The sequence below is a fragment of the Sander vitreus genome, chromosome 8, assembly GCF_031162955.1.
Source record: "Sander vitreus isolate 19-12246 chromosome 8, sanVit1, whole genome shotgun sequence".
Taxonomy (NCBI): Eukaryota; Metazoa; Chordata; class Actinopteri; order Perciformes; family Percidae; genus Sander; species Sander vitreus.
Window position 1 is genome coordinate 30,659,639 of NC_135862.1, and position 20,629 is coordinate 30,680,267.

General features: G+C 42.7%; 1 protein-coding gene across 2 annotated transcripts in view; it reads left to right on the top strand.

Moving 5' to 3' along the window:
* The window catches only part of LOC144522592 (guanine nucleotide-binding protein G(o) subunit alpha), a 122,582-nt gene that overhangs the window by 28,467 nt on the left and 73,486 nt on the right, over window positions 1–20,629 (top strand). For both annotated transcript variants that reach the window (XM_078257793.1, XM_078257792.1), the window contains exon 3: window positions 8,225–8,366. In XM_078257793.1, the coding sequence (XP_078113919.1) occupies window positions 8,225–8,366 (142 nt within the window). The remainder of the gene's footprint in view (window positions 1–8,224; window positions 8,367–20,629) is intronic.

The following is a 20,629-nucleotide window of genomic DNA, read 5'->3' on the forward strand; positions in this document are numbered from 1 at the left end:
TCTTTAAAGAAGGAGGTTATTGAACTGAGGAAGCAGCTGAACATAAGAAAAGAATTTTCTAAAACCTGGAAGGAAGCGCATAAACTTTTCCATGAACGCGAGGAGCAACTGATCCAGCTGACCAAAGAAAAAGACTTCCTGATTAAGCAGCAGTTGCCGTACAAACAATGCTTTCAGTCGAGACCGAAAAACGAAGACCTGGAATACACTTTGAGCTGGCAGAAGGCAGCGATATCGCAGAAAATCCATTGCCTCGAGCTGGAGGTGGAGAAACGCCAGCAACAGATATGCAAACTTCAGAAGGAGAACGGGAAACTTCAGGTGGAGAAAAACCAACTCCAGGAGGAGAAAAGCAAACTTTATATAAAGAATACTGACATTCAGAACGAGAAAAGTGAACTCGAGGAGGAGATGAGGCATCTAACGAAGGAGAAAAACAAACTTCACAGTGAGAAAAGCGTAATCCTCAGGAGGGAAGGTACCCAAAAAGAAAAGTTATGTGTCATGGACAAGATGTATTCTGATCTTGAGAAACAACTGGAACAGATAGTCACAGACCTAGACGTCAATTCACCAAACATATGCATCAACGTGAGCATGGACAAGCCACTTGCCATTGCCAAGATGCATGAGAAGAATCTTGAGTTAAAAGACACACTGAACGCCACGCTTAAGAAACTGGAGAGGAAGGATCACATAATAAGTGAAAAAGAGAAGAAGTATGAGGAGCTGAAGCAGAGTATGTCAAAGCTGCTGCCTCCAGAGAGATTCAAATCGATGCAGAAGTGCCAGTTTGTAATCCGAGATCTAAGCAAAAAGGTCAAGGCACTAATGGGACAGTTTAACATGTTCCAAGCAGTAGTTGAAGAGTACAAAAATGAGAATGGGAAACTGTTTGATAAGGTAGCAAACATCACAAAGTCATACTTAATTGAAAAAAAACGGAACTGTGACTTGTGTGAGGCCTTGAAGAAGAGTGGAAACAAAGTGCCGGAACACAAACCAAGTGCCTTCCAGGTCCCAGTCATCCCCAATGTGTTGCGCATGCAGTCCAAGGAAAAACAGGTCCACACCAAGATGCAAACCTTTAAAGCAACTCCTGCCTGTCTCCCCCCCATCTCCAAACAGCTACCTGCCGCCGGGGCATCCACCATCTCAAAAAAGAAAATCTTCAATTCTAAAGAGAAGTTGGATCTCCCCATAACCAACATGACCGATGAGTCCCATAACAATTTACGTTATGTCCTTTTCCCACCCATCTCTTCCAACTCTCTGCAGTCCGCAGCATGTCAGAAAAAAGTCTTCATGACTGAAACATCTTGCCCAAACAATAACTAGAAGGGGCACTCCGAGAGCGCAGACCTCGGGGAAGCGACAGGGGAATCAGGAAAAAAAACGGTGGAAAAATGTCTCAGCTGCAACATCCGCTCTACTTCCAGCGATGTCACCGGTGTATGGAAAAACTACGGAGTGCTACTTAGCTTTGGAAGCTGAGGTTCACAGACTTCCCCTGTTCTCTTCTCTTGTACTGCAAACTAGCTACGTTATGGACGAGGACGACTCACGGGTTAGCACTGCCACCTCATAGCAGGAAGATACTGGGTTGGATCCCCATTTGTGTGTGGAGTTTGCATCTTCTCCACGTGTCCGTGTGGGTTTACTCCGGGTGCTCCGGTTTCCTCCCACAAACAAAAACATGTATGTTAGTTGTGGTGTCTGGTGGTGCCTTCCTTGGTCAGAGGCACTGACGGGAGCACTATCCTAGGCTTGGGCGATCGCTAATATCTTCAAATCGTCCCATGTTTACTCAATCGGCGATCTGATCAGTCTGACAGGGTGGCTACATTAAAGCCGTAATTGGACATAACCTCTTATGCCTTATGCCTACATGTAATAATGTTTATTTGCCATGTTGGAGGCGAGGGAAACTCTATCGTCAACGTAAGCTGCTATAACTTAGCCCCCGGTAACGTTGATCAGTGCGAGCTGGTGTAATGCAGTTCCCGTCCCCTTCTCCGAAAAGAAGCATAGCCCATCACATGTCAGATTCATGGAAGAAAGACAGGAAACTTGTTTGCTATCAACGTTGGGGGGTTTACTCATGCGGATTAACGGGACTCAGTGGCCGGACTTGCCGCTCCACCAGAAACATCTCTCAATGAACAGTGGGGTGCAGATTCTAGATATTATTTTTTTTATAACATCTTAGTTTTGATATTGAGTTAGCTAAAATCACATTAACACCCGCGTAGGAAAACCCAACCGGCCATCATTCCTTTAATCGTCGAAATGCGATCCGATCATCAACCGGCACAAGCCAACCTGTCGGCGCCCCTGACCAAGGCACCACCAGACCACAACGACACGATTGCTTTCCCTGGTAGTGATGGGCTCAATCAGCACAGCGGGAACTTGTTTGGCAAGGTCTTGAATGTAACCGACGTTCATTTCTATGTAAAAGTTTGAAATTCCAAGTCTCGAACATTTTCATTTGAATAGTTAAGTCTGTTAAGTCACTACCACTGGAGGAGGCCATGCTTTCCCCAAAGAGTTTGTGTGCTCCTAAGTTGAAGAATTTAGGAGCACACAAAGAACTTGTAATGAAGTGTAAGAAAATGTATTAAATAATGTGTTTTTTATTTAATAAAAGGGATACAAGGCAACATTTACAAAGTGGTTTCAGTTATTTGAATACAAAAAGTGTACTAGATTTTAAAATATTTATATTTATTTAATAATTATGTAATTATTTACACTTAAAACTGCTTTAAACTATCTGTCCCTTTTGTTCGCCCCCCCCACGTGTGTGGGGATGTTGTCTGTCTTAATTGCCGCACAATGTCGCTCCAACCTGTATCTGTCTGTCTGTATCAGGCGATTGTTTTCCGGTGTCCTGTCTGTTGTTCTCGGCTGCCCATCACTCTGTCAACTCTTTCTGTTTGACTTTGTCTGATTTGTCCATCTGTACTTTCCCTTCTGCCAGTCTGTCTGCCTGGGTAACTGTCTAACTGTCTTTCAGTCTGTCGGTTTGTCCTTGCGTTAGCTGCAGTCAAAGACAACATGACATTTAAAACAGCAGGATGGGCTGATGCTAAAAGTGTGCCTAAATGTCAGCTGAGCCTACTGGTTTTACCCTCCCCTCCCTCCCCCGCTGTCCAGAGTTTTTGTTCTAACCCTCCTTTAACACTAGAACGGCCATGACGGTCATTTTGACCGTTGTGAAATTTATATGTGTAATAACTAAAAAAATACAATCCTGCTGCTGCCTGACTTTTCCTAAAAGTATTTTAATTTAAAATTGTTTTTATAAACATTACACAAAAGGCAAAGAAAATACAGTCACTTTTACCTATTTCGGCCATACACGGTCATACTGACCGCTCGGATTTTCGCGGTATTGTTTTTCATTTTTCGCGAGGTTGAAGATGGATCTTGGTTGCTTTGTAACTACCATAGTCTCTGTCAGAGAAACGTAACTAGCGGTCTCAAGTAACAAGCGTGGGTATCAGCGATGGGCCAAAGGCAAAGCCAGAGTCGGTAGCGTAGGCTGCTACGGCGTGGATGGACTCTGAGTTCTGAATCAGAAGGCAAACACTGGGCGCTCGCTCTGTGAAAGGCTGCTCACATGTTCATATAACTTTATACATGCTACAACTGGCTGGAATCATTGCACACATCCTCTCCAAGGAGTGCACCAGCAGTAAAATTGTCCGGAGGAAGTTCATGCAGCAACTGGCAGAGGAGCAGAGAGCGGAGATTATGGAGGAAAGAAGGGCAGCGGCGCACGGTCCGAGCAGCGCTGCGCACCGCAGCAGACGCCAAAACGGAGGCAGTGCCAGGTTAGGTTATAGCTAAATGTTCAAATGAGATACTTCGGATTGTTATTTGGCTGTTATGAGTTAAGTTGAATGAATTTCCACACCATATTTTTTCGGGATATGAATGTATGAAATAATTGCGGTTTACTATGCCATGATATGAATTATTGAAACACGTATTACTACTGAAATGTATAATTTAAACACGTTAAAGTGTACATTTCGGTGTTATTACGTTTTTCTAAAGATATCCTAGCACAATACATAATACAATATCGCAATTAGGTATGTATCATGAGAGATTCTAGAGTTTTGGGATCTGGCGGTCAAAATGACCGCTCACGGCAGTTCTAGTAGTTATGGAATTCCGACACTTCTAGTGTTAACCACCCGTGTTTCTCTCTAAAGCCCAGTTCCGACCAAAGATTCGCCACAAGATGAGTTGAAACTTGCAACTACTTGCAACACGTCGGTCTGCAACGTTCTGAAAGCTGCCACCGCACACCGATGCGGTGAGGTGTATCATCTCCATTGCAACGACTCTTCGTACGTCCTTCTAATTTCCGACTTTCAGGCTTTTTTGTAGCTGGATATCATTTGCTGCATCTAAATATGAATGTGTGTGACGTTTGTGATAGTGTTGTCTCGCATTGCCAGACCTTCCTCCACAGCGCTGCGGAAGAAGGTCTGGCTAGTCCACACAGCATTCCGGGATAGGCGAAAAACATGCTCTGGTTTATTGGCACGTCTTTAAACCAATCACAATCGTCAAAGGCGGCGCTGCAAAATAGCCTCGGGAAGGAACTTGTTTTGGTGGAAGATGTGTACGTTCAAAAGTTGTTTTAGTCGTGCAACAGAAAACTCCGATTGGACAGATAGTCTAGCTAGCTGTCTGGATTTACCCTGCAGAGATCTGAGGAGCAGTTAACCATAGTCCTCATTAGAGATCTGGCCCAAAAAATCAAGCCCGACCCAATCCGAGCCCGTGCACGTTGTGTCCGAGACCGGCCCGGCCCGACACGTTAACTGGAATTATGAGCCCGAGCCCGATTTCAACCCGACACTTTTTTTAATACGTGGGCCGTTATAACTGACGTTCTCAACTACAATTCAGAGTTGTTTGAACTCAACGCATTTCTCTGTGAGGGCTTGCTTCGCCCTCATGCTTGGAGAAGTAACAAAAGAGGACGTTGAAGGCTGACTGTCATCTTTTCTGCCACGGCGAGCCTGCTTCATGTGTCTATTCATCATCCAAGTCCCCGTTTGATTTGCTGTCATAGGCGAGCAGCGTGCCGCACTCAGCCTAATGCACTCGACAAAGCCGACACACATGTTGTCACTGCCCACGACTTGTTTCAAATGGTTCCATACCTCCGACTTTCCTCCACACTTGCTCAAAGGTAATTCTCCCGTTTTTCTTTTTTTCTTTCCATCCTCAAGCTCCATGTTGCACTTAAGCTCCACCATACAGCCCAGCAGCCCCGGTGTGATGCGTGCGAGAGGAGGAGACTCTGCGCGTGACACGTGTTGCATTTTGTAACTGTAGTCCAACTTGTGTCACTTTTTGGACACATTTGTTACTTTGGCCTAAATATAGCCTATATAGATAATATTTCTGATTATGGCATAGCTTTCTCCCCACCCAATTAGGCTAGCACCGGAGGCAGCACCGGAGCGATCCCGGAAGTGGAAGGTCGTGGATATAGACTAGGGACAGTGAGATACTTGCTTCAGTTGCATCTCTAGTTATGAATCGGCGAGAATGTTTTATTTATGTGATTCATGGCTTTGTTGTAGGCGCTCCCTCTCTTCAGTCACTCTCTAACTCGGGGGCGCTCGTTGAGCCTCAAACTCTGCCATTTTGACCAGTTGACAGTTTGTAACCTAGAAATACCATGGATTATGGATACGTTTATTTCTATAGTTTGTACCTGATTTTACAAGCCAACTTCGCTATTGGCTGTTGAGACAGGTGATGTCATCAGCTGGCTAGATTGCCACCGCTTCAACCTTTCCCTGCGACATTCTAAAACGGTTTTGTCTCGTAGTGAATCTTAGGTCTGAACTGGGCCTAACCCCTCACCCCTCTTCCGAAACCTTCTCCCTCCCTTATTTCCCTAACCGTTCTGATATATCCCAGGAATACCTCTGTCTGATGTCCACATAATCTTATTTTAATGACTACTTTATTTAATAAATATTTAAAGGTCCCATGGCATGAAAATTTCACTTTATGAGTTTTTTTTAACATTAATGAGTTCCCCCAGCCCCAGTGGCTAGAAATGGCGATAGGTGTAAACCGAGCCCTGGGTATCCTGCTCTGCCTTTGAGAAAATGAAAGCTCAGATGGGCCGATCTGGAATCTCCTCCTTATGAGGTCATAAGGGGAAAGGTTACCTCCCCTTTCTCTGCTTTGCCCGCCCAGAGAATTTGGCCCACCCATGAGAGAGAGACATCATGGAAACAAACAAAGTGGCAGTTGGTCAAGGCCACAACCCCACCCTCCACCTTGCCCCCCCCTCCCTCTCCCTCAATAGCATTTAAAGCTACAGACACAGAAATGGAACATCCTAAGGAAATCTCATTGTGGGACTGGCTCTAGTGGCTGTAATTCTGCACCAAGGCTGAATTTTGGGAAAGAGACTTCAGATACAGTATTAGGGGATCACTAAGGTCTATATAAAAGAGACTTCAGATACAGTATTAGGGGATCACTAAGGTCTATATAAAAGAGACTTCAGATACAGTATTAGGGGACCACTAAGGTCTATATAAAAGAGACTTCAGATACAGTATTAGGGGACCACTAAAGCCTATATAAAGGCATCCAAAAAGCAGCATGTCATAGGACCTTTTAATAAATATTTTATTGATTTTTACATTAACAAAGAACCAGACAGCTCCGATCTTGCCAAATTACAACAAAGTAATAATGTACATTGTACATGGTACATCAGCACACATTAGGGTCATATCATATATGCTGTTATTTGCATTAGAGTCTTGTCAAAGGACTTATTTGTGAAGGCAAGGTGCAAACACTCTTTTCTGCAATAGACCAAAAATATCACTAGTAAGGTAATCGAGAAGGGGTTGCCGTATATTATAAAAGACATTGTTAGTACCCTTTAAAATAGCGCTAAGCTATTCCATAGGAAAAACCTTAAATGTTTCTCTGTACCATTGTGTAATTGAGGGAGGCTTCTCCTTAATCCACTGGAACAGAATACATTGCTTCGCCAAAAGCAGTTTAAATACAATAAAGTCAGCTGTCAGGTAGGCAAAGATAGCTGTCCCCTAGGTATACTCAGAAGAAAATTTGAATAACTTTTAATGAAAATAAAATAATCTAGTGTATCCATATCTGTAATTGGGCTTTAACGGTTCTTGAATTTGTGACGAACCGGCACGGTACAGGGGTCACAGAATACACACGGTATTTAGACGAATGAACGTTATGCAGGACCAAAGTTCACAAGTGCAAGTTCTGCCTGGAACGTTTACGCTGTCAGTAACATTTGCTGAGGTTAGCACAAGTTGATTGGTGTGCAAGTCAGTCACACTATGGCGAGCGCAAATGAAACGATATGAACTTAACAAACTGACCTAACTGAATGAGACAAAAGGGGACATATATACTGGAAAACCAAGATAGACAGACATAAACTACAACTACATAATCCAAAGAAACCAAACTAAACCTAAATCCCCCCTCCAACATGGCAGCAGATGGTACGGCCCAATTGGCAGCCCAAAGGATATAATAGTTCATCACCCTTGGCCACGCCTTTCCTTAACCAGGTAGGACCTCCCACCAGCGTAGTAACAAGACAACAACATAATGATTAATATAGCAGAAAAATGATCATGTGTGCACTCAATATAAACCGTGTAAAGCCAAAAGCAAGTAAACATGTAGATTACAAATTAAACAAACGGTGTAATATGTACTTTTGTGTGCATGAATCGTTTGGGGTGTGGCTGACTGCAAAAGAAATGAATGTGTGTACTTCACAAAATGGGTTGAAAATGTGTACCATGTTACCATTGCTGGCTGTTGTTAACCTGTGTGGCCTCGGCCATCCCAGTACCCCATACATTTGTTTTCTTTTCCACTGTACTGAACTCGAACACCGACCGCGACTTCTAAACCTGGGTATGAACTGAACTGTAACACCCCTAATCTATAATTCTGTCAATCTATGTAACTATTGATTACAGGAAGAAAAACGAATTGGCATCACCCTAGTACACACTCATTTTTTCGCCTTATATCTGACTCTGCCTATGCTTTCTTGTTTCCTCTGTATGCCTGTATACGGAGTATGCATTCAGTTTATAGCACAAAAGCAATGACAAACCTAATTGACCCATTGACTAATGCGTATTCGTTTGTGTGTGTTTAGGATCATCCATGAGGACGGTTTCTCTGGCGACGACGTAAAGCAGTACAAGCCTGTGGTTTACAGCAACACCATCCAATCTCTGGCTGCCATCGTCCGTGCCATGGATACACTGGGCCTGGAATACGGAGACAAAGAACGGAAGGTCAGCACTTGTCCCCCTGTGCTCGCACACACACATTCCAAACACGTCCACCAGACACATATCACAATCACATTCACACACAGTGACATTTCCACTTAATTTTTCAAATGCTTTCACCAAATGTGTGCAGTGTATGATAACATACAGCCCGACTGACATGTAGCACAGAAACAAGACCGTCAAAGATGGAAATGTCTCAAGAAAACTTAAAGGTTAATTTCGGGGGTTTTTTTCAACCTGGTTTCTATGTTCCATTGCAGCTGCGAACCGGGCTACAATGTAATCATATAGGGGAAAATGCAAATCGTCAGTTTATGTCCACGAAAGGTGCTGTGTTTTTGTCCCTGACAGACTCATATTGATTTTTTAACCAGAAACGGCTCAGAAATCGCTATCGCCAAACTCACCAGACTCCATTTAAATAAACAATACTTTAATTTTGTATAGATCCAGCATATTTCCACAGGTAAATAGGTGAATTAAGGGTTTATTTCAACCAAACCAGAGTGGGGATTATTGGAACAGCGGAAAGACGAACCAACACGGCTTTTAATAGTTATATTTTGTTTCTGTTGACTTTGAATGAAGTGTATTTTACGAAAATTACTGTTTATTTAAATGGAGTCTGGGGGGTGTTTGGCGATAGCAATTCCGGGGTCTTTCATGTTCAACAAAAAGGGTCTTACTCTACAAAAAGGTCCATCTCTGTAGGGATCCTTTCCATAATGTTGTCAGACACTTAGAACAGTAATCTGAGCCTGTCAGTGGCAAAGCAAGCACTTTTAGTGGACGTACATTGACGATGCGCAATTGCCCATTAACTTACATTGTAGCTCGTTTCACCACTGCCAGCTGCAGCGCTCTTGCTTTATACCGGACCAACTTCAAAGATTGTTGTTCCGATCAGTCACTTAGACACAAAACATGGGAAAATATGGTCCAGGTTGAAATAAAAAGAACAAAGTTTGGTAACTTTGTTCTTTAAGGTGCAACCCGGCTTTAACGCTGTTTTTTTTGGCTTAGCAGGTTAGTTGGTGGGCAAGGTTAACGCTCTTCTGATGAGTCACCGTAAATAAACCGAAAAAAAAAATGAAGTGTCATAACTATACACGGCAGTTAATGAATCAAAATAAAATTTGTTAAAAAAAAAAAGTTTAAAGAAGAGAAACATATCGTAGTTTATGAGAAAGTGAAAAAGCATGAGAGGGAAAGATAAAGGAAAGGAGGTTATTTAGGAGAGAATGGAGAGAATGTGACAGTGGACAAGAAACAGACTATGCTGTGTTTAAACTACACTCTACATCTGACTTCCCCTCAAAGTAACCACATGACTGAGATGCTCTACTCACATCTATAAAGGATGAGGAGTAGATCTTTAAAATTTGACACCTAATTCACACATTTAAAAAAAATATATAGCTAGATCTTTTGCAATCAATCCTTTTTCAACACATTCTTTACAGGTTGTTTTTTTTTTTTTTTGAACATGCGCTAACTTGTGCTAACATGCATTGGTCCAAACTGAAATCATATTCACAATCTTATACACAACTCTTCACACAGTCGGCGAAACAGAAGTCTATGTGCTGTGAATCATATTTCATTGCTTTCAAACAAAATGCATCCAATCACCACATTTTCCAATATCCAGTGCGATACACTATATGTCTGTCTGCAGCACATCGTTCAAATGCTAACACGCTGTTTTCAAAAACACATTCAGAACAGAGTGATGGAACATTTTGTGGATTTCGGCAGCAACCATATTGAAATGAAAATGTAGAAGATCTTAGCAGAATATTTACAATAAAATGAAATAATAATCATTCCAAACAGCTGATTGCAATTTCAGCTGAAAGAGATGAATGACATTAGATGTGATGATGATGATGATGATGATGATGAGAACTTGTGGCCAAAATAGAGAAGGCTTTTTCCTGGCTCAGAATGGGCCTTTGTTGGGGTAACTACGCACGACTATAAGCATGATCAGTCTGCGTTCAGTCAAGGCAAAGAGTCTGTGTTAACTTATTTGACAGAAATCAATGCATTTTTCTGTTATTTCTGACAATTTGATTTAAAAAAAATAATAATTAAAGTGCTCATATTATGCTTTTTGGCTTTTTCCCTTTCCTTTATTGTGTTATATATCTTTTTTGTGCACGTTATAGGTTTAAAAAGTGAAAAAGCCCAAAGTCCACCCCAAAGGGACTTACCATCTCCAACAGAAAACACTGTTCACAAACTGCTCCAAACAGCTCTGTTGTAGTCCAGCCTTTACTTCCGGGACAAACGTGCGTCACTTTGTATACTTTGTATATAACGCTCGCCTAGCTGCTAGCGTGGCACGCCCTCATACTCTGCTTCTGACTGGCTAGTAGTCCTTCCTTACCTAGGTACTGCGCACGTGCGACTCCCAACAAAGATGGTACAGAAGTGAGACGCCTCACTCTGTAGCTCAACACACAGGGTGAAAAGAGGAGCTGCAGCAATGTGCAGTACGACAAAAAATATGGTGTTTTTTCAAAATTAAACCACGTAACCCTATTCTGGTGCTCTAAATACAGTTATGAACCTGAAAATGAGCATAATATGAGCACTTTAAATGAATCCCCTGGAGAGTATGACACAGCCTGACTCAGGAGATATTCAAGTTTATGTTCTGCTTGTTTAACGGTTGTTTTGCTCTTTAACACACTATTTTGATTCTCAACTCTCATCATTTTGGTGCGAGTGATTTTCCTTTGGGGCTGGCTAAGACCTCTTTGGGGCAAAAAATCCTCTATGCAGGGATAACTCTGTCACAGTACAGCACAGTGTGAGTGATTATACTATAACCTACATGTTGATGTTTTTTTTCTTTTGTAATTAGAGTATTGCTCGTGTTGTTTTTAGGTCTGTGTGTTCCACGTGACCATGTCCGCTTCTCTGAGTGAGAGGTGTTGCCAGTGTAGAGCTTATTTTGAGACATGTATGACGTGTTTTGTCGGTGTGAGTGAGCTTTGGGTGGGAATGCAGACTTTGAGAAGAGTTTAGAAAAAGTGGCTTCAGTATTAAGTTAATATATCATTTTATATAAGCTAACCCTCACTCTTTACACCTTACTGCCATTTTGACTTGCTTTCTCTCGTTATTGTCCTCTCTCTCTCTCTCTCTCTCTCTCTCTCTCTCTCTCTCTCTCTCTCTGTGTATAATACACTGTATTAGTCACAAATATTCAACTCCACCTGTCCTTCCATTGTTTTTCGCCCCCTTAGCTTGCTCTCACCTCGTCTTCTGATAACACACACACACACACACACACACACACACACACCCCCCTCACATCTGTTTCCCTGGCCTTGGCCAGTTGCTGTGGCAACCCGGTGTTTTGCCTTGCTCTCAACACATTCCGCAAGGGCCTTGTGACACGCACACACACACACACACACACACACACACACACACACACACACACACACACACACAATGATAGCAAGCTTGAAATAGACCGTTGCCCGTTGTCACTGCTGTATGAAGCTTCAAGCTGTTTTCACTCAGCTTTCAAAGAAGAAGCTGCTCCATGGTCCTAATAACAACTCAATTCATGTTATTATTATTATTATTATTTTTTTTTCATTTTCATCAGATTCTAAATGACTTTCATTAATTATTAGTTGACCATTTGCTTAACCCCACCCCTGGCAGTGATTTTCTAATCGCTTACCAACCGTGAGTAGGTACAGCAGGCCTGTCGAGTTTTGGATTTCTCTGCACTTAAAGTGGTGTGCATGAGGCTGTAGTGAGAGTGATACTTTGCATATAAAGAGTTTGGAAGGTACTGTTTTTGTTGTTGTTTTTTTTGCCTCTCCAAAACCAAAAATATGAGCAAAAGTATATGGAATGGATAACACGGTGTGTTTGTCTGCTGTAATATAAGCTACAAACGTTAGTGGGTGCTGGTCTTGGATGCTGGAAACAGCGTTTTCAAACGACTAATGAAGCTAACGTTACCTCAATTAGCTAGCTAGCTAGCTACAGCTGATAAGATCTGCTAGCGACCGCCGCAAAACGCTAGCTAGTAATGAGAAGGGGCTTTTAGTCTGAAATTAAGGACAGAAGGAATTTTGAGTGGTAAATCTACAACATTTTTATTGTAAATTGCATATTTACTGTGTACAGGCATAGCAAGGGTAGTAACTAAGGGGGCGGGGCTTAGTTGGCGAACAGCCAGGAGATTATAACGAATGTCTGAATATCATCAACGCAGTGTCTAACCTGTGTAAGGAGTCGTATATAAGCAAGAAGGATACTCAAATATGAATAAAATTGCAGTTCATTGAACTTTAAAAAAAAGTTCTGTACAGTCATTTTGTTTTCATATCTGTCAGGATATCTAAATGTGTATCTATCCAGTACTGTTATTTATTAGCAAATACTGGCAGATAAATCAAGCTGTTGATGTTTCTCTCCGACATTAGCTTTACACTTGAGTAAACTGTCAAGGCACAGCTGAGCTTTCCTTCACCTCAACTGTACTGGTCATTTAGAACTGCAGTTAGATTTTTAGAACTGACTCTGAATAGCTTCAGTGGATCTTAAGAGCGAGCCTAGGGCAGTAGCGTAGAGATATGTATTTATTTTTCCTTTTTGATTGTGTGCCAGTGTGTACATGACCTATGAACTGGCCTTAGGCTCCATTTCCTCTACACTAATTGCTTCATGCATCCACACAATTCTTTGGCTGCCTTACGTTATGTGTGCGCGTGCATGCGCAACCTTATTTGTTCAATGTCGCTAAAACCAGCTGGAAGAAATAAATGAAGTCGGAGGCAGAATGTTGCTTGTGGTAGACACGCACGCACACAACACACACACACACACACACACACACACACACACACACACACTGTACATATAGCAGAAGCAGCAGATGGAGATTAAATCAACAAAGTCCTATCATTTTGTCATATCTCATTTTTCATTGCCCTCTTCCTTAAAAAAAGTCCAAGCTTTTTTTCAGCCGAACTTTCAACAATATTCTACTTAGTCTGACCCATGCACCTTGTCTCTCCTCACATCATTGCAGTTGTTAATGTGGCAACTTATAGGCTACACTATTTTAAGATAGAAGCACTGATGAAGAGAAGGAAATGAAGGACACAGGTGCTATTGGGCTGCGGCACGCACACACACACACAACAACTGACATCAGAAAAACACTTTGTGTCTCGATGGAGTGTGGAAGCGAGAGTGGGAGGAAGACGAGACGGAGATGACAAAGGGATTAGATGAAGGGATAGACAGAATGAGAGAGAGAGAGAGAGAGAAAATGGGAGAGAAAGGGAGCTGGCAGACAGGTGGCTGCCTGTTGTTGTGGAAACCAGCTAGTTATCCTTGTGTGTGTGTGTGTGTGTGTGTGTGTGTGTGTGTGTTCTAAGATGTGGGTGTGTGAACAACGCCCCTCTGATGATAATGTTCCCTCTGCTTGTTAAAGAATCAAACAACCTGCACATGGCCACACTTAAGTGTAGTTTAAAGTGGAGGTAAGTATGACACGTCTCCTGTATACTGCAGTCTCCTTTACTTATTTTGGCTTTTGAAGTGTGTTGTAAAGTTTCCAAACCTTTTAAACAAGTACATCATGCAAGCCTTTGAGAACATTTTCTTTTGTTTAAAATGTTACCTAAGTACTATTAGCTAGAGATTGCAGTCTAAGGCAATGTATTGACAACACATAACAAATAATTTCTGTAATAGAGCAACAAATGCCTTCAACGGTTTTATCTGTACACTTTGTTGAACGCATTTAGACCGAAATAACACTGCTGGTTATATATATTTTCTTTACTGTTAACAAATCCCATGAAAAATTGTGCCTATTAAGAATGGTTGTCTGTGTATCCAAAGCCTGCTTTAGAGTATATCTTATTTCTCTGTGCCATTAGGCTCCATTGTTTGTCCAAAACCATTTAAAACGCGTAAATGAGCCACACTGTTGCCTGGGTGACGTGTTCCTTTCTGTGAATGAACGTGGGCACTGTAGTTTGACTCAATCCCACATACACACTGCCCACGACATTCTGCGACCAGCCAGCCCAGCCGGACCAGGCGCCACCGAGGGCGGTGTGACCGCCCGGGGGGAAGAGATGTAAGAGAGCCGGGCTGTTCCACTAGCCAGCCTGCTCCTGGCTGATGTCCAGTCGCTGGAAAGTGGAATGGGCGAAACGGAGACGGGGCGCATTTTAGTCCCGCCCCCACCGTGGGGGAAAAGAATTCCCCACCCTCCATTGACTTGTATTTGCGTGAAGGTTCCTCCTGCTGTGTGGTGATATTCACTTCCAACAATGTAAAGAACCCACAACTTAGGTTTTTATAAGCTGCCGATCCGAAAAACAGACGCGAGGAATGAGCAGGAAGAATAGGAAGACTGTGAGATCCTGACACTAAGCTAACGATATGTTCGGCGTTACGTGTGTTAGCTTAATTTACAGACAGACAGGCTAAAACTGGCATTTGGATATTTGACTTTGTAACAAAATGCCTGCTGCAAACGTAGCGTCGGACATAACGTTTTACAAATGCCGCAAACATGTCGGCAGTGTGGATGTTGTGAGGGCTAGACTAGGACTGTATAAACTTTCCTGTTTTGGCTGATTTCGGTTTCCAGCTTCCAGCTTGGAAGAAGGCGACGGGAGAAACAATGTCAGACACGAGAGCAAAATCGCAAATGCTGGACTACAAAGACTTTATTGCTGAGTTTGCGGGCAAGACGGCAGGGAAAGTGACTTTCACTTTATCCAGCATGGTGAGTCGGCCGCTATATAAAGCTGTAGAAGGAATACGAAGTAGCATGCGGCTGAGCTGCCATGCTGTAGGTCAGACGGCCTATTATTCTGACAGCTAAATAGTCCGTTATCGCTCTGAACACCAAAATACAAATACAACTACCTCTGTGGCAATCTATTTTGGCATGTATTTCAGCAACATGACGTCCACATTTAACACATGTACACACAGCAGTGCATGAGAACACACACACACACACACACACACACACACACGGATATGACTATAGCTATTCTTTGAATAACGGCAGTCCCCGGGACAGCATATTCTGTTTGGATATTCAGAATAAGGCCTTTTTCCGAATATAGCATTTTCCGATTAAGACGTGGGATATTCCGGTATTATTTGGGTTTTAGAGGCATTCTTTGGACATATATGCAGCGCATTTGGAATATGTGTCTCAATCGGGGTTTTTACGGCCAGTTTACGGCCTCTTGCCTGTTTACGGTCTACAGTCAGCTCTGTGCGTTGCTATGGTTGCTGTACACAAACCAACCAGGCAACAGTTTGCAAGGCTGCAGACCTGAAAAAACATTATCAAAGACTTGGATAGCAACGGGCTTTTGGATATGCGCACACATCGCTACGCCGACCTTTTCAAGAAGCTGGTTGAAGGAATGAAAGAGGGGCGCCGTGTTCGCACGCTCCAAGTCCGCCACCGCTGGTGAACTTTGAAAAAAATCTTATTTTGAGCGGCTACATGTAAGCGGGAATGTTGGTGGAATATTCACTTTCATTAGCCACGTAAACAGCTTAGTCGGAATATCGTCTTTTTCGGACTAAGGGCATAAACCCGGAACATTATGTGCATGTAAACGTAGTCATTGATTCTGTTTGTGCATCAAGGTGTAATGAGCAGGGCCTCGCACGTTGAGTTCGCACAGGGCCTCACACCCCCCTGTGCCGCTATAGATTCCTTCCAACCAGGTTAAGAAGGTCATTGTATGGACCAAGCCTCCACTACACACACTCACATTCAGATGTTTGAAGTTTGTTTGTGTGTTTGAAGTGTGTCAGTCCGCCACCTTCCTGCAGCGCTGAGCTCCCTTTGATTTTTGTTCCCTCCCCTCCCCTCCGCTCCTTCTCTTTTGTTATTTTCAGCATCCTCTCTTTGTCTCTCCCCTCCTGGCACCCTCTCCACTTTAGCCCAGTAGATCAATAAGATGCGCTCTGTATAAGGCACCTGGTTGGCTGGTCCATTCCTCAAGACATTCGATATTTAATCAGTGCTGTGAGATCAATAATCTGTGGGTTATGGCAGCAGAGAGAGAGAGAGAGAGAGAGAGGGAGGGAGAGTATCCTAGCAACAGTAAGAACCATGAGATGATATACTGTACGTCATATTTTTTGAGATATTGCAGAGCATCTTCAACGCACGCTTCAATAAGGTTCACGATTTTAAGTTCATCAGATGTTCTCACTTTTTATTTTTAAACAGAATGAGCTGCCGACAAATGGCTGAAAGCTATTCCTTCATTTATATGAACTGTGCAAAACAACAGACTGGAGTTGTATTGTATCTTAATTAAGAAACATTAATAAAAACAAAATTAAAAAATGAATTATAACATTTGTAAAACAAAACCCACATCAAAATAATGAAATAAATAGAAGAAAAACCTCTTCAAATAAATAAACTAAGAAGACGCAGTGACGTCTGACGTCAAACAAGTGAAATCTAAAGTAGATTACGCCCTAGGCCGTTTACAAATTGCATCGCGTTTTTTTTTTTTTTTTTACAGGTTGTAATCTTTAAAAAAAATTCATATTGATTTTTAACCGATTCACCATGCATCGTTACATCCCTAATTTATACTGTGGATGAACAGTTGGCACACAAGTTTTTCAGTATTCATAAGCTGCCAAGTACAGTGACAGCACTCCACTGCGGGCTGCACTGAAGCATCATGGCTCGGTTCAGTAGCTTGTTTCACTGTCAGCCTTTGGTTTGCATCGGAGGACCAGCTGGGGCCTTCCTATAGTTGGCATGTTCTCCTTTCTCTCCCACAGTCCCCAGACACACCGGTTGGGCGATTTGGCTGCTCTCAATTGCCTGTAGGTGTGAATGTGAGTATGAATGTGTGTGTCTGTGCGTGCCAGCCCTTGTGATAGACTGGCAAGCAATGCATACTGGGATGGGCTCCAGTGCCCTGCGACCCTGAACAGGCTAAGCGGTTTAGAAAACGGATGGATGCCTGACTCGGTAACATCTCAGAGACCCTTAGTGAGGAGGAGCCAGTTATTATACATTTCCCCCAAGAGTGTTTGTGTGTCCTCAAAATGTTAGGTTAGGTGGCCTGTAGTTTAGCTCAAAGCCCCAGCATGCCTAGGTACATTCTCACAGTGCTGCCAGCTGTAGGCTCTTAGTCTAACCCTAAAGATATTCAGTTTAACATCATACCGTATATGACAGAGAAAGCATCACATATGCATGTTTGAGAGCCTGGAAGAAGTGAATTTGGGGAAGTTCTTGCTTTTAAAAAAACGTTTCTGTCAATTAGCAATTCAATGAATCCACTAATCAGATCTACAAACTGTATATAAGAGACGGTCTGACTGAAAGTGTCGCAGGGCGTTGATGTTTTATGTGAGACAGTATCAAATAGTGAAAAGAAAAATCTGAGATTGAATAATGAAGACCGAATGATGCTTGTTATTTCTGCTTGTTAGCCATGGAAGGCGAGATTAGTTCTGAGAAGAAAAGTGTGTGTCTGCATGTACATTTGACTACGACCCACTAGGGCAGCACAATTAATCGCAATTGGGGGGGGGGGCACAATATTTGTTGAAGGCAAAATATGTGTCAAACCATTCTGAATGAAGTATTGTAGTGCTGCAGAGACGTCCCGGCCTACAAATCCTATCCTACAGACTAAAGGAAAAAAAACGTTGTTTGGTACAGAGCCTCGCAAAAATCGCACCGTAACCAATTGCATTTTTATTTTATTTGAATGTTGTTCAATGAAAATGAGAACGAGACAAAATTGATCATTGCCTCCAATATCGTGCATCATATCGCAATTGCAATATCCGTCAAAACTATCGCAATTAGATCTTTTCCTCATATCGTGCAGCCCTACGCCCCACTCAGTGGCCCTCATTTATCAACCTAGGTCATACGCACGTTTCATAAACGAGGGCCATTGTGTTTTTGACTCCACTTAGCTATAGCCTCTCATTCCGTTGCCCTCTTGTCTTTCCTGTGTGTGCGTCAGTGAACCAACAGTGCCTTTTAGATATAGTAAAGCCTGCGAAAACACGTCAGAGTGCATAACATCAGAAAGGCTCAGAGTAGGGCCTTTAGGGGAGGCAACAAACACACACTCGCACCCACACACAGCTAGTTCTGTACCAGAGCTCCATAAATTGCCCTGTAGCTCTCTAGCCACTCACACACACACACACACACACACTACACGGCGTGTCTCTCGCTTACCTCTTCATTGTGTTTGCCAGGCTGGTGCTGCCAGCATCATCTGACAGGCACATGGATCTGTCTCGCCCTGCCACAACACCGCACCTCTAAGAACAGGACCATGATGCCTTGCTCCTGTCGCCCCCAGTTACCAGGGCCGCCAATCACCAGTGCTGGTTTGCTAAGCTCTGCTTAGCAAAAGCCTCACACTACCAAAAACCAAACACACATACACAGGTCATTCAGTGACTACATGAAAATCCTGACAAGTGATTGGAGGAGAAATTTAGTCCGAACAGCTGCGATTGAGAATGACTTTCTACAAAAGGGGAAAAGAAAAAAATGACTGTTAAAGCCATACTTGATACCATTCCTACATCTATTTCTGTAGAGAATGGTGTAGCGTGAGGAGGAGAGAAAACGTTGAGTGTTGGGGTATCAACGAGTGTATAATTGTATCGGTTTGTTCTGTTCCTCTGCGAGATCCCTTTAACAACAGAACACAATGGAGTAGTTCAAAATAAATGGTTTGATGTCAGTGAGTCACTTAGATAGGCTTGTGATCAGTCACTCATGAAGGCAGCCGTCATGCATGTGCGCGTGTCCAGTTGCCTCATGGGGCTGTGTGTAAGTTACCTCAGGGACTGGGTTCTCAGGTGCTGAGAGGGAGGAGGAGAGAGAAAGCGAGAGGGAGAGAGATGAAATATTCTCCCTCAGGTGTAAAACATGATGAACAGAGCGAAGGAGGAGAGAAAAAGAGCACAGAGGGAGGGAGGAAGGGAGCACTGGAGATGGTCCTTAGGGGTTTAGCACATTGGCACACCACAGTGCTATTGTGTGTGTGTGTGTGTGTGTGTGTGTGTGTGTGTTCTTGTTTAACTACATTTGTGGGGTCCAAAAACCGTATAGTATATATATACAGTATACTTGTGGGGTCCGGACAGCTTTGTGGGGCCAAAATGCTGGACCCCACAACTTCAAAGGGCTGTTTGAGGGTTAAGACTTGGTTGTAGGATTAGGGATATAATTAGGTTATGGTTAGGGTGAGGGTAAGGGTTAAGGTTAGGCATTTAGTTGTGATGGTTAAGATTAGGGTAAGGGGCTAGGGAATGCATTATCTCAATGACGGGTCCCCACAAAGATAGTGAAACACGCCTGTGTGTGTGTGTGTGTGTGTGTGTGTGTGTGTGTGTGTGTGTGTGTGTGTGTGTGTGTGTGTGTGTGTGTGTGTGTGTGTGTGTGTGTGTGTGTAAAGCACCCTGTGTTAATCTCATCACATTTCCATGCCTCTGCAAAACAGCCAGATGTCATCAATCACTGTTAGTTCAGACCACAGATGCTGTTCTGTATACAGCACTGTATATGCTGTTTGCAAACACACAAAGACACACTCGGAAGAGCAATCGGATGATATACCGTAAGATTTGTCAACTGGTAGAGATTTTGCTTTGTTAGCATTTATACCAAGGTATCTATCCCTTTACTGGCTCTGGTTGTATTGACCAATTGAAGGCAATGTTGCAAAATAATGCGCAGAACTTATTCATTTCATTGGTTGTATAAATCCTATTTTCTAATGTATTTTGTTATGTGTTATGTTACTGTGGATGAACACATATCTTATGCGTCTAACAAAGTTGCAAAAATATTTTCAATATCTTTCACATCTCACATAAGACACATATTGTTGAGAAAAACATCTTCTGGCTCTATATAACCCTATGATTTAGCCTTTTATATGTTATGGTATTACAAACGTATAGTATAGGCAAGCACACACAAATCCAGCACTGGCCCCATCTTTATATTCCAAAAAAAAAGTGTTAGAATGGTCACTTACTCCAGCTGGAATGCCCATACTGCCCCTTTTATTTCAAACCCTGGAGTTATTAAACGTATTTAACATCTCGAACTTCAGATAGGTACCTTTTGTGTTTCAGTTTTGTAACAATGCTCTTCCCGTTTCCTCTCTTCCCACAGTTTCTTTGTATCTCGGTCTCAGATCCATTGTTACCACACC